General features: G+C 37.1%; 1 protein-coding gene across 1 annotated transcript in view; it reads left to right on the top strand.

Moving 5' to 3' along the window:
• Positions 1-2,039: 2,039 nt before the first annotated feature.
• The window catches only part of IQCG (IQ motif containing G), a 132,391-nt gene continuing 119,577 nt past the window's right edge, over positions 2,040-14,853 (top strand). The window contains exons 1-3 of the mRNA XM_053710314.1: positions 2,040-2,156; positions 2,825-3,072; positions 3,285-3,413. Coding sequence (XP_053566289.1) covers positions 2,040-2,156; positions 2,825-3,072; positions 3,285-3,413 — 494 coding nt within the window. The remainder of the gene's footprint in view (positions 2,157-2,824; positions 3,073-3,284; positions 3,414-14,853) is intronic.

Consider the following 14,853-nt stretch of genomic DNA (forward strand, 5'->3'; position numbering starts at 1 on the left):
TGCCCCCTCAAAATAACTCAACACACAGCCATTAATGTCTAAACTATTGGCAACAAAAGTGAGTACACCCCTAAGTGGAAATGTTCAAATTGGGTCTAAAGTGTCAATATTTTGTGTGGCCACCATTTTTTTCCAGCACTGCCTTAACCCTCTTGGGCATGGAGTTCACCAGAGCTTCACAGGTTTGCCATTGGGCTCCTCTTAAACTCCTCCATGACAACATCATGGAGCTGGAGGATGTTAGAGACCTTGCGCTCCCCCACCTTCCATTTGATGATGCCCCACAGATGCTCAATAGGGTTTAGGTCTGGAGACATGCTTGACCAGTCCATCACCTTTACCTTCAGCTTCTTTAGCAAGGCAGTGGTAGTCTTGGAGATGTGTTTGGGGTCGTTATCATGTTGGAATACTGCCCTGTGGCCCAGTCTCCGAAGGGAGGGGCTCATGCTCTGCTTCAGTATGTCACAGTACATGTAGGCATTCATGGTTCCCTCAATGAACTGTATCTCTCCAGTGCCAACAGCACTCATGCAGGCCCAGACCATGACATTCCCACCACCATGCTTGACTGTAGGCAATACACACTTGTCTTTGTACTCCTCACCTGGTTGCTGCCACACACACTTGACACCATCTGAACCAAATAAGTTTATCTTGGTCTCATCGGACCACAGGACATGGTCCCAGTAATCCATTTCCTTAGTCTGCTTATCTTCACCAAACTGTTTTCGGCTTTCTTGTGCATCATCTTTAGAAGAGACTTCCTTCTGGGATGACAGCCATGCAGACCAATTTGATGCAGTGTGTGGCGTATGGTCTGAGCACTGACAGGCTGACCCCCACCCCTTCAACCTCTGCAGCAATGGTGGCAGCACTCATACGTATATTTCACAAAGACAACCTCTGTATATGACGCTGAACACGTGCAGTCAACTTCTTTGGTCGACCATGGCGAGGCCTGTTCTGAGTGGAACCTGTCCTGTGAAACCGCTGTTTGGTCTTGCCCACTGTGCTGCAACTCAGTTTCAGGGTCTTGGCAATCTTCTTATAGCCTAGGCCATCTTTATTTAGAGCAACAATTCTTTTTTTCAGATCATAAGAGAGTTCTTTGCCATGAGGGTCCATGATGAACTTCCAGGGACCAGTATGAGAGAGAGCGATAACACCAAATTTAACACACCTGCTCTCCATTCATAACTGGTACCTTGTAACACTAACGAGTCACATGACACTGGGGATGGAAAATGGCTAATTGGGCCCAATTTGGACATCTCCACTTAGGGGTGTACTCACTTTTGTTGCCAATGGTTTAGACATGAATGGCTTGTGTTGAGTTATTTTGAGGGGACAGCAAAAGTTATACAGGTTGTACACTCACTACTTTACATTGTAGCAAAGTGTCATTTCTTCAGTGTTGTCACATGAAAAGATATAATAAAATATTTACAAAAATGTGAGGGGTGTACTTACTTTGTGAGATACTGTATGTCTTGTTCGGTAAAAAAAAAAAAAACACTTTATTTTTTAAATTGTATCTAAGCATTTACAAAAAAGTAAAATGTTTCTAACAAATACAAAGGTGCATTATAAATTCCAGTGTTTCCAAAAATTAGTTTTGATAGTAAAAACATTCACAGATCCTAATATACTAATAAGGTTATTTACATAAATATTATGCAATGAGTAACAATTATATATTATATATGTATTACCTCTTTTTTTTACAGCTCTGAGTTCATGCAAGTTTTACCTTATGCATTAGGAATAATTAATATGGTTTGATTTTTTTTTATCTGATGTTGTTTTAACTGATTATAAAATTGTAGTTATAAAACAATGCAAAAATAATCTTAAAAATAAGTATTTGTTTATTTGCATACAAGTTGTGCTGAGCCAGAGTGATTTGCTCTAAGTGATCACTGTTGATACAGCCCAACACATGCATGAGTCAATACTGGTAAAAAATACATAAATAAAAAAAACAAAAACAAAACAGAGAATGTCTTTTTGTGCAAGTACAGACTGCTCCCCTCTTGGAAATGGAGTCATTACAAATGATGGATATTCTGCGGATATGCACAGTGCTGGAGGACAGTCTTGATCAGCTCTCCATTTTGGGATATATCATGCCTGTATCTTACCAGGGTCGCAGTGAGGTTAGTTACACTATGTGAATTACTAATAGTTATGATACATTATTACTTTATTCATTAAAGTGTTATTAGTAGTTATCCAATGCATTGGAATAGTCTATAGTCCAGTTTGTGCTTAAACATGTAATGCCTTTAAATATTTAAAAACATAAACTACATATACTTTGTTCTCTGAAATAAGCACCATGACCAACTATGATAACATTTATATGAAATCCCAGAAATATTTAAAGTATGTTTAAAATATAAAGACAAGTGTGTGTACTTGGTCATTTCAGCCAAAATAGGACATTCTTGTTTTGTTCACAGCTAGGGTTGCTTGAGAGGGGGATTTATTTTCTGCAGTTCTTTGAAGATGAACTACAGTCCATAGTGTCGGACTCCCTAACTATAGAAAAGTAACGATTAACAAGGAAAGTTTAATACAATTATCTCCCTAGAATGTATACTCATGTTCTACACCAATCTAACACACATATTATAATAAATATTTTGCCAGCCATTGGGGTTATCATTTTAGCAAACTGGATTTGTTTACCTGAAAACATTACAGATTGCACAACCTATAATCTACACAACATCATGGACAGTTAAATAATGGGACCAGGATTAACTGAATGTAGGGTGAAATGTTATTGGCTAGTTATTCTCCTATTCTTGTATGGTTGCAGATTGTAGGAAATGAGATTGGCAAAATTCTGAAGACCCAGAGACAGCTGGAGGGGAAGTTAGAGGAGCTGATGGGAACACGTGCACAGGTTCGATTAACATCCCCTCTGCTTTCTAACAAGCTGCAGAATTTGACTAAGCAGGTTGAGGACACCAGCGGAAAACTAAAAATAAGCAACCATCACTTTACACATGCTGTGAAACAGAGCCCTCTAACCTCAGACAATTTAATAAAGGTCCAAGCAGACAGGTGAGGCAACTGCACGGGTGGTTACCACAATTACAAGAGGTGGCCACAGTTTTATTTGATTTCCAAATCAAAACTTTCAATTTTGAACACTTATTATCCACAGGGTAAACTGAGGAGAATAGTAATGTAAAGTACAGTCATTTAACCAGACAGATATGTTCAGTAGCTATTGAGTAATGCTGCCAAATTACCTAATTTCTCTATTCCAACAGGCAATTTGCTGCTGATGTCATTGCAGATATCTTATATGAGTTGGAAACTTCAGGAACATTCCAAAGCCTCCAGCAAGCTGTAGTCAGAGAAAAGGAGAAGAAGGCTGATTTCTACAACACAATTTCTAGGTGAGAATGGATGCATAAGATACATTGTAAGGTTTGCTAATCAATGTGATAAGTAGGGAACATAATGCATTACTGTGAGTTCAGATTTTACTTTCATTTCTCTTTAAGGCAAATCCTACTTTCCATAATTATATAAATTGCTGAGTTGGAATACGTGGATAAATACCAACAGAGTAAACATCAACATATTATGTTGTAGAAAATTAAATGGACATTAAAACACTAACGGCTAGATTTAGAGTTTTGTCGGTAACGACCCGCGTAGCTAACGCTGGCTTTTTTTTTGGCCGCACCTTTTAAATACCGCTAATATTTAGAGTTCACAGAATGGCTGGGTTTTCAGTGCGTTAGGCTCCAAAAAGGGAGCATAAAGCATAATTTACCGCCACTGCAACTCTCGATACCAGCGGTGCTTACGGACGCGGCCAGCTTAAAAAACGTGCTTGTGCACGATATCCCCATAGGAAACAATGGGGCAGTTTGAGCTGAAAAAAAACCTAACACCTGCAAAAAAGCAGCGTTAAGCTCCTAACGCAGCCCCATTGTTTCCTATGGGGAAACACTTCCTAAGTCTGCACCTAACACTCTAACATGTACCCCGAGTCTAAACACCCCAAACCTTACACTTATTAACCCCTAATCTGCCGCCCCCGCTATCGCTGACACCTGCATATTTTTTTTAACCCCTAATCTGCCGCTCCGTACACCGCCGCAACATACATTATACCTATGTACCCCTAATCTGCTGCCCCTAACACCGCCGACCCCTATATTATATTTATTAACCCCTAATCTGCCGCCCCCAACGTCGCCTCCACCTACCTACAATTATTAACCCCTAATCTGCCGACCGGACCACACCGCTACTATAATAAATGTATTAACCCCTAAAGCTAAGTCTAACCCTAACACTAACACCCCCCTAACTTAAATATAATTTAAATCTAACAAAATAAATTAACTCTTATTAAATAAATTATTCCTATTTAAAGCTAAATTCTTACCTGTAAAATAAACCCTAATATAGCTACAATTTAAATTATAATTATATTGTAGCTATTTTAGGATTAATATTTATTTTACAGGCAACTTTGTAATTATTTTAACCAGGTACAATAGCTATTAAATAGTTAATAACTATTTAATAGTTACCTAGTTAAAATAATTACAAAATTACCTGTAAAATAAATCCTAACCTAAGTTACAATTAAACCTAACTCTACACTATCAATAAATTAATTAAATGAAATACCTACAATTATCTACAATTAAACCTAACACTACACTATCAATAAATTAATTAAATACAATACCTACAAATAAATACAATGAAATAAACTAAAGTACAAAAAATAAAAAAGAACTAAGTTACAAAAAATAAAAAAATATTTACAAACATTAGAAAAATATTACAACAATTTTAAACTAATTACACCTACTCTAAGCCCCCTAATAAAATAACAAAGACCCCAAAAATAAAAAAATGCCCTACCCTATTCTAAAATGAAAATAGAAAAGCTCTTTTACCTTACCAGCCCTGAAAAGGGCCCTTTGCGGGGCATGCCCCAAAGAATTCAGCTCTTTTGCCTGTAAAAAAAAAAACATACAATACCCCCCCCCAACATTACAACCCACCACCCACATACCCCTAATCTAACACAAACCCCCCTTAAATAAACCTAACACTAAGCCCCTGAAGATCTCCCTACCTTGTCTTCACCACGCCGGGTTCACCGATCGATCCAGAAGAGCCTCCAATGTCTTGATCCAAGCCCAAGCGGGGGGCTGAAGAGGTCCATGATCCGACTGAAGTCTTCATTCAAGCGGGAGCTGAAGAGGTCCATGATCGGGCTGAAGTCTTCTATCAAGCGGCATCTTCTTTCTTCCGGATCCATGGGGGGCGGCAGATTAGGGGTTAATAAATATTATGATCGGATCAGCCAATCGGATTGAACTTGAATCTGATTGGCTGATTCCATCAGCCAATCAGAATTGTTCTACCTTAATTCCGATTGGCTGATAGAATCCTATCAGCCAATCGGAATTCGAGGGACGCCATCTTGGATGACGTCCCTTAAAGGAACCGTCATTCGTTGGGAAGTCGTCGGTGAAGATGGATGTTCCGTGTCGGCGGGATGACCATGGATCCGGAAGAAAGAAGATTGAAGATGCCGCTTGATAGAAGACTTTAGCCCGATCATGGACCTCTTCAGCTCCCGCTTGGATGAAGACTTCAGTCGGATCATGGACATCTTCAGCCCCCCGCTTGGGCTTGGATCAAGACATCGGAGGCTCTTCTGGATCGATCGGTGAACCCAGCGTGGTGAAGACAAGGTAGGGAGATCTTCAGGGGCTTAGTGTTAGGTTTATTTAAGGGGGGGTTTGGGTTAGATTAGGGGTATGTGGGTGGTGGGTTGTAATGTTGGGGGGGGTATTGTATGTTTTTTTTTTACAGGCAAAAGAGCTGAATTCTTTGGGGCATGCCCCGCAAAGGGCCCTTTTCAGGGTTGGTAAGGTAAAAGAGCTTTTCTATTTTAATTTTAGAATAGGGTAGGACATTTTTTTATTTTGGGGGGCTTTGTTATTTTATTAGGGGGCTTAGAGTAGGACCTAGGTGTGATAAGTTTAAAATTGTTGTAATATTTTTCTAATCTTTGTAAATATTTTTTTATTTTTTGTAACTTAGTTCTTTTTTATTTTTTGTACTTTAGTTAGTTTATTTCATTGTATTTATTTGTAGGTATTGTATTTAATTAATTTATTGATAGTGTAGTGTTAGGTTTAATTGTAGATAATTGTAGGTATTTTATTTAATTTATTGATAGTGTAGTGTTAGGTTTAATTGTAACTTAGGTTAGTATTTATTTTACATGTAATTTTGTAATTATTTTAACTAGGTAACTATTAAATAGTTATTAACTATTTAATAGCTATTGTACCTGGTTAAAATAAATACAAAGTTGCCTGTAAAATAAATATTAATCCTAAAATAGCTACAATATAATTATAATTTATATTGTAGCTATATTAGGGTTTATTTTACAGGTAAGTATTTAGCTTTAAATAGGAATAATTTATTTAATAAGAGTTAATTTATTTCGTTAGATTTAAATTATATTTAAGTTAGGGGGGTGTTAGTGTTAGACTTAGCTTTAGGGGTTAATACATTTATTATAGTAGCGGTGTGGTCCGGTCGGCAGATTAGGGGTTAATAAGTGTAGGTAGGTGGAGGCAACGTTGGGGGCGGCAGATTAGGGGTTAATAAATATTATGTAGGTGTCGGCGGTATTAGGGGCAGCAGATTAGGGGTACATAGGGATAACGTAGGTGGCGGCGGTGTGCGGTCGGCAGATTAGGGGTTAAAAATTTTTAATAGAGTGGCGGCGATGTGGGGGGACCTCGGTTTAGGGGTACATAGGTAGTTTATGGGTGTTAGTGTACTTTAGAGCACAGTAGTTAAGAGCTTTATGAACCGGCGTTAGCCCATAAAGCTCTTAACTCCTGTTTTTTTTCTGCGGCTGGAGTTTTGTCGTTAGATTTCTAACGCTCACTTCAGCCACGACTCTAAATACCGGCATTAGAAAGATCCCATTGAAAAGATAGGATACGCAAATGATGTAAGGGGATCTGCGGTATGGAAAATTTGCGGCTGGAAAGTGAGCGTTAGACCCTTTCCTGACTGACTCTAAATACCAGCGGTAGCCCAAAACCAGCATTAGGAGCCTCTAACGCTGGTTTTGACAGCTAACGACAAACTCTAAATCTAGGCCTCAATAAATAATAGATAAAATAGTGCATTCAAAGAAAAGATTAGTCTGAGAATAACATGTACTGTATATGTAGTTTTTAAAGTTTCATTATCTGTTTAAATATTGACAAAATTAGTGTAAAGTTTTAGTGTTTATAAAACAATGGGAGCTGCCATTTTGTAACTTAGGTTACCTCCTCTGCTGTGGCCAATTAGGAACAGTTATAAATAGGTCACTAGAGTGTGCAGCCAATGGCTGTGTGGAATATAACAGTGTTCTGCACAATATCAGAATTAAATTACAGGAAAAAAAAAAAAAAATAATAATGAAAGTATATTGCAGAGTTTATATATATATATATATATATATATATATATATATATATATATATATATATATATATACAATTTATCATTTTATATTACCATCTCAAAGTGTTTAATGTCCCTTTAAGTTACCAGACTTTGCGAAGTAGATCATTGTCACTCAACCTTGTTGGATTCATAGGTAATGCTATGTTACACATCAAGACTAATCCTTGCACAGTTTTGAAGACCTCTTTATCAATTTTTATCCTTAGCTTTGGCCATTTTGGCTCTATAAAGAGACTTAAGACAGAAATTAAAGGCTGTTTGAAACTACAGCTTCATATATGAGAAACATTTTGGAATAAATAAAATAGTTTCCGTTTCCCTAAGTTTCCTGTCTCTAGAAGAGACAAACTTATTAACCAATCACAACTTTGTAAATGGTATTTGAACATGAATTGGTGTTTATAAAAGGGCAGTAGAAAAAAGTTGGTGAAGCCCTTCCATCTTGTCTTACCTTAAAGGGACAGTAAAGTCATAATTAGACATTCATGATTCAGACAGAGCATACTTTTTTAAACAACTTTCCAATTTACTTCTGTTATTTAATTTGCTTCCTTTTCTTGTTATCTATTGCTGAAAGGTTCATCTAGGAAAGCTCAGAAGCAGCAAATAACCTAGGTGGCTGCATATATATACCGATTGTCATTGGCTCACCAAATGTATCCAGTTAGAAACCAGTAGTGCATTGCTGCTCCTTCAACAAATTATACCAAGAGAATGGAGCACATTTTGATAATAGAAGTAAACTGGAAAGTTGTTTAAAATTGTATGTTCTACCTAAATCATGCAAGATACATTTTTGGTTTCATGTCCCTTTAAGGTGATTTAGCACTAAATTCTACTCAAATAATTATAATTAAAAAGGCCTTTTAAACAAATTAATTGACAGTCTATGCTTTGGTTAACCAAATATAAATATATACAGGTAGAAAACCTTTTATCCAAAATGCTTGGGACTCGAAAAGGTTTGGATTTTGAAATAGTTTTGTTTTTGAAATATTTGCATCTGTAAAATGGGACAGTTTGTAGAGGAGATGGAACCAAGTGTATCTTATGTCATTTAGGCAAGGTATTTTTATGTTATCGATATGGATATAAAGTATGAAGCAAAAGTCAGCACTTCCCTTCAGGTGCTGTAAGGTACTGGGGGAATACTGAGGTAGTAACTTAATCCTAAGAGTTTTATACAATATATGTTAAGTTTATCACTATGTATTAAATAAGTCTGCAGTTTAGTAGCTTGTACAATTTCATACACAACATTATCAGTGAATCCTATGTTATAAATAAATATGTGGTTTTGTGACACAGAGGTGACCCAAGTAGTGGTGAACAGGTAACCTCTGTGACTTGTTATAGCCATCTTCTGCTTGAATATTAATGGATAGTAATAGTCAATAGCATATAAGGCAGCGGAGTTACCTTTAATATGAGCAGGCAGATGACTCAGGAGGTATGCACTGCAACAAGGAAGGAATCCTAGATGATAACGGAGACACAGCAATAAGCGTGGTAACTGGAAAAGAACGCTCAGAAGTAATCAGCTGAGAGGGAGAGACTGAGAGCGGTATGGGCCATAGCTGATGACGTCAGCAATACGGCAAGCTTCTCTCTCAACGAAGAACAGCGGAACTGCAGGGAGATAGGAACTCAAAGACAGAACAGTACTGCTTCAAGGTAGACCAGCAACGGAATGTAGGAATAGATCCTGTTTCTTCAATAAGCCAGCAACCTCTGGTAAGAGGAAGCTGGTTTATAAGGAGGAAGGTTAAATTGAAATTTAAAGAAACAGTGTATCAGATACATTGTCCTTACAGATGCGCACTGCCTGCCCCTGTTTTTTGAGACTGTGTATAGACACCAAGAATATCGAAAGTGGCGGTTCTGTGTCACCCCCAGGGGATCCAAGCTGCTCTAGTCCTCTGAGCTCTCTGAGTTCTCCTGGCTTCTTTCACCTCCAAAATAAAAGGCTCACAATAGTGTAGCAAGTCTCAAACAATACAGAAGGCGCACAAACAGGTTATACTCACAAGATATTCAGTTAAAATCAGCTTTTTATTAAAAACATGACAAAGGTGTCTTCAGATGCAGCTTCAAGGTTTATTAAAATACAGCTCAACGCGTTTCGACTAAAAAAAGAATTTATCAAGAGCATCAAATCAAAGTAGTTTCAAAACCAAGTTGTAGTAGACTAGCAGTGTTCACAAACATATTTATAGTCTCTAGCCCTGCCTACCTTCTTCAAACCACACCCATCCACAGGTGTGCTGAGTCCGGTTTACATCAGGGCTATTAATAAAGCCTATCCCATTCTGTCAGGGAGTGTTAAAATAAACCAATAGGTTATAATTAAGTATGTCAATCTATATACATAAATTTGCCTGTTCACATTTCATGACAGAAAGGCTTCCAATCTAAACATTACAGCCACAAGATAAGGATTGACGAATATCTAAAATTTTTAAACATGTCTTATTTCATTGCCGTATATTAAATGTAAATACAAATATAAAGAAATAATCTATGAATATTTAATTTCATATATATGGACAGTATCTACATTTTCTATCAGTTATATCCATGATTGATCTGACTTTAAAAAGCATTTCATGAATAAAAATATGTGACTTTGCACACATTAATAACATTGACAGCTTTGTGGAAAATCAAAACATCGCATTATTTCCCCGGTACATCCGGGATTCCTTCATTGTTAACATCTAAATATCATACCAGTCCTCTTAACAGTTTACTTCTTTAACGACATTTGACCAACCAACAGTGGTCTATCATGGTCACGTGGCTATTATTCAATCAACCAAGAAGATTTTAGAATTCAGTTCTCAATCGAGCAGTCTAAAACATCAATGTTCCGACCAGATCCGCTTAACCATCTTAATCACGTGATGGACGCATCATTTAGTGTGGGCATTCAAGATTTAGACTTAGATATCCTCAAATATATCCTTAGCGCCGTCTCAATGTTCCATTGTTGCAGAAAACCAAATGTAGATTTTGAGTGTCCACTATTTTAATATGTTAATAGTAAAAGAGGAAAAAGGATAAGTTAAAATTTTATGTAACACAACTTTTTTTAATGATAGTCTTACGAAGACATGTTATTTTACACTTCCAAAAAGCCAACATAATTACTCCAAACTGATTATTCCTAAAAACAAGGAGAATACTGGTAACCAACTGCTAAGATATCAAGATATTTATACTGAAAAATAAAATAAAAAATAAATAAAATATAAAATAAAAATTAAATAAAAAAATTAAAAAGTTGGCAATATTTCCCCTATCATAATACTAATAATATTTAACCTCAGATGTTCTTTAAGATTGTCAAAATATTTAAAGTAAAGTGCAAAGGAGAACAGTGTTATCTCCATCATTATGTAAATTACATTTATCCAACCAAGTGTAAACAACAATATCTTATGTCATTTAGGCAAGGTATTTTTATGTAATTTTTAATATACCTTTGTTACATACTACCATCAGCAAGATAATTCAGTACTGTTAATAGAAAGGTAATATTTATTGTTTTAAATAAATATCGAATTTTATTTGCATTTTAGAACACAAAAAACAAACAAAAGACACAGGCAGAGAAGATTGTGACTTACAGGTGGGGAAAATAGTATTTTTTTTTAATAATTTTATTTAACAAAAAAACAAAAAAAAACATAAATTAAAAAATTTGGATTTCAGAATAAGTTAGGATTTTGGAATTCTGGATTTGGGGATTTGTATCTGTATTTATATATACATATGCACAATAGGCAGCGACGCTGTCAAGTGGTTAACCAGACAGGCCTGAGTGGGGTGAGTTACCTAACTTTGCAAGTGCTATAAGAAATTTCACTCATTACCGGAGACTCTGCACTGGTCCTTATATTTACTTCAGCCCGGTGTGGCTGAGTTCTGTTGTTGGGTTTCTCTGTTTGATTTTGTTTGTTATTGGGTATACCCTGGATGTACCAACACCCAACACAGACTGTTCAAGTCTTCAGCCTACAATTCTCTGCTCAGCTATGGAGACAACACAGCACACTTTTTATTCATTGTTGCCAGCCACTGCACGCACTACAAATCTTACTGACTGTGAACTGATTTTCTCAGAGGACAAGAGCATTCTGGCATTAAGTACTTTATTTGAACTCTTGGAAAAACTTTTGATAAAAGAATCAAAACTACAGTGGGACATTTGGACCCTCGAAAAGTATAAAAGTTTAAGTATGATACCAAGGGGACTACGGGTCTTTAAATTCCCCACGTTTGATGTGGATACCAATGACAAGGAATTTATAGACTCGTGGAACAATGTACTGTCTGATTGCTCCCTGAGACTTATGATGTTATTATTGATTTATAAAAACAAACAATTAGAGTCTTTAAGAAATGATATAAATGAATTGCAAGTAGAATTGAACAGACGATCCAATAATCCTGATTTTGCCAAATTTGATAAAATATTGAGAGAATTGATTGCTAAGGGCAGGTCAGAGATTATGGAGAGGAAACATACTAAGTTTATCAGAGACAAATTCGATTATGCTAATAATTGTGTGTATATATGGAATAAGAAATCTAGGGGGAACTCTAGATATAACCAACCAAGATTTGGGAGGAGGAGAAGGGCTAATAATAAAAACAATCAAAACAAAAATAAGAATAAAAATAATTCATCCAAAAATGTCACCTTCTCTGGTAGTGACACAGATTACTCCAGTGATGGTGATAAACAAGCAGACATTATCCAGGATATACAATCAATCACATATCAAAATGGTGAACCCCAAGCTGCTATTGCGGCAGGTCCACATCTTGTATATGAAGATAACTCTAGCAAGGCTACTAATTCAGTCAGATTGAAGCAGTCTGCATATATTGAGACTCATATCTAGACCTGACAACTCTGTACTAGAACAGGTTTTTCCACAGGTACAGGGAGGCATAGCGGGGGGGGGGGAGATGGCACTCACACTGTCAGACAGAACCCAGTCATGAAGAACAATCAGGACAAATATCAGCTGAGGGAACCGAGACCACTAACAAAATACAAATAGTAGGAAATGTGGTGAATCTGTCATCTTTCTCACTCAGTGATACACACTATAGAATATTGAATTTGGGGCTGAATTTTGCACCTAATAACGATTTTGATTTATTTCAAACTATCATTGACATCAACAGACTAGTTAGGAACATAACTCTGAGAAAACATTTCTCAGATGATGTCATCACTATATGTTATGATTCTACTTCTATGATTAGAGAAAGTGACACTACTACTAATAAATATAATTTCTCTGAGAACTGTGATATTGTTTCATTACAGCAATTACAGCTAGACAACATATCTGAACATGACACTAGGAGCAGAGGCCCCACTTTTAAGAAAAAATCTCGATTCTATCCCATACAAAGTAGGGGTAACATTGTTGAAACCTTCCACTCAAGAGTAGAAAAAGACTTGGTTGAATTAAAATCTAGGCGGTCCAATCACAAGCCCAATCTATCTTTGTCTGAAAAAGAAGCAGTTACTTCCTTAAGAAACAATCAGGATTTGGTTATCAGGAAATCAGACAAAGGCGGAATGGTTGTAGTGATGGACCGTATGCAGTACATAGCTGAAGGTCTTAGACAATTAAATAATGAACATGACTACTTAATTCTAGGTAGGGACCCTACAAATGAGTACAAAAATGAACTGAAACATCTCTTGGATGAAGGTATGGAACAAGGGTGCATAGATAGTAACACAGCTGAATTCCTTTTTGTGGACAATCCCAAGACGCCACTGTTCCATCACTTCCCCAAGACACATAAATCTCTCATAGATATAAAAGGTCGCCCCATTGTGAGTGGAGTTGAGTCACTCTTGGGGAATCTCTCTCAATGGCTGGATAATATACTACAGCCCATTGTGACGTCTCTCTTGTCATATGTTCGAGACACGAAGCATATCCTAAATATACTTGAGCATATTGAATGGTCTGAGTCCAGTATGTGGATGACAATTGATATTGTCTCTTTGTATTCTAGCATCCCCCACCAGAAGGGAGTGGAAGCTGTTACTTTTTTTCTTGATAATTTCACTGATTATGATCATTGCCTTAAGAATTTTATTCTCAAGGTACTCACATTCCTATTAACACACAATTTTTTCAAATTTGAGGACACTTATTATCTCCAGAGATGTGGTACCGCCATGGGGGCGAAGTTTTGCCCCCTCCTATGCAAATTTATTCCTAGGATGGTGGGAGTTTTCCTGCAAAGAGAACTTAACTTGCAAACAGCAATCTCCATGATCTTAAAAAATTACAATTCCTAACTAATTTCAATTACGAATATATAAGAAAAAAAGGACTCTCCATCTGAATTTCTATGTGCATGCTGGCACCAACTGACAACTAACTCCACCAACTGCTGTGCCGTTTGGCACCAACCTTGCTACAAAGAAACTCCTAGTAGCTACTAGCGACCACAAAACCGACTGTCTCCTAAGAATTTCCTAGTCGCTCCCTGCGACCGCCAAGTTCCTCAACAAAGGATAACCCAGTCGCTACCAGCGACCGCAAAGACCATCTTACTTATCCTAAAAGATCCGCGAGTCGTTACTAACGACCACCTCATCCTAAACCAAAGAATTCCTTAGTCGCTACTTGCGACCGCCAAGTTCTTCAACAAAGGATAAACCAGTCGCTACCGGCGACCGCAAAGACCAACCTACACTTCTTAAAAGATCCTCAAGTCGTTACTAACGACCACCTTATCTTCAACTGGAAGGATCTATATGTTTCTCCTAGTCGCTGTTTGCGACCGCCAAGTCCTTCAACAAAGGATAAACTAGTCGCTACTAGCGACCGCAAATACCCATTTCTAAATTTCAAGATCCTGCTAGTCTTTCCTCACGACAACAAAGCTATCATCTTTCGTGAGCGCAAAGATTATCTTTAGATCCCCCAGGATTTCCTTACAGATTTAGGAATAGGGGTTGCCACGGCAACATCACCTACCATTTTAAAACGTGACGTCACGTCACCTTTACACAAAAAGGCGCCCTTTTCTCTCATCCAGTAACGCCAACCACCATATACAGGCAATTTAAGCCTACAACTGGACAGTTACTTTCTTGTCACTTGGCAAGTCAATATCTTGGGACATCAGTACATTTTTCGCTAAAGCGCAAGTACTTTTTCTTATTGTTCTTTTATGCTTATTTTATGTATCTATACATTTATTAAAGGAGACGTCCCTTTGTTTTACATTGTATCATTTTGTATCATTTTATACATCTTGACACCTCTG

This window comes from Bombina bombina, chromosome 4 (assembly GCF_027579735.1).
Source record: "Bombina bombina isolate aBomBom1 chromosome 4, aBomBom1.pri, whole genome shotgun sequence".
Lineage (NCBI taxonomy): Eukaryota > Metazoa > Chordata > Amphibia > Anura > Bombinatoridae > Bombina > Bombina bombina.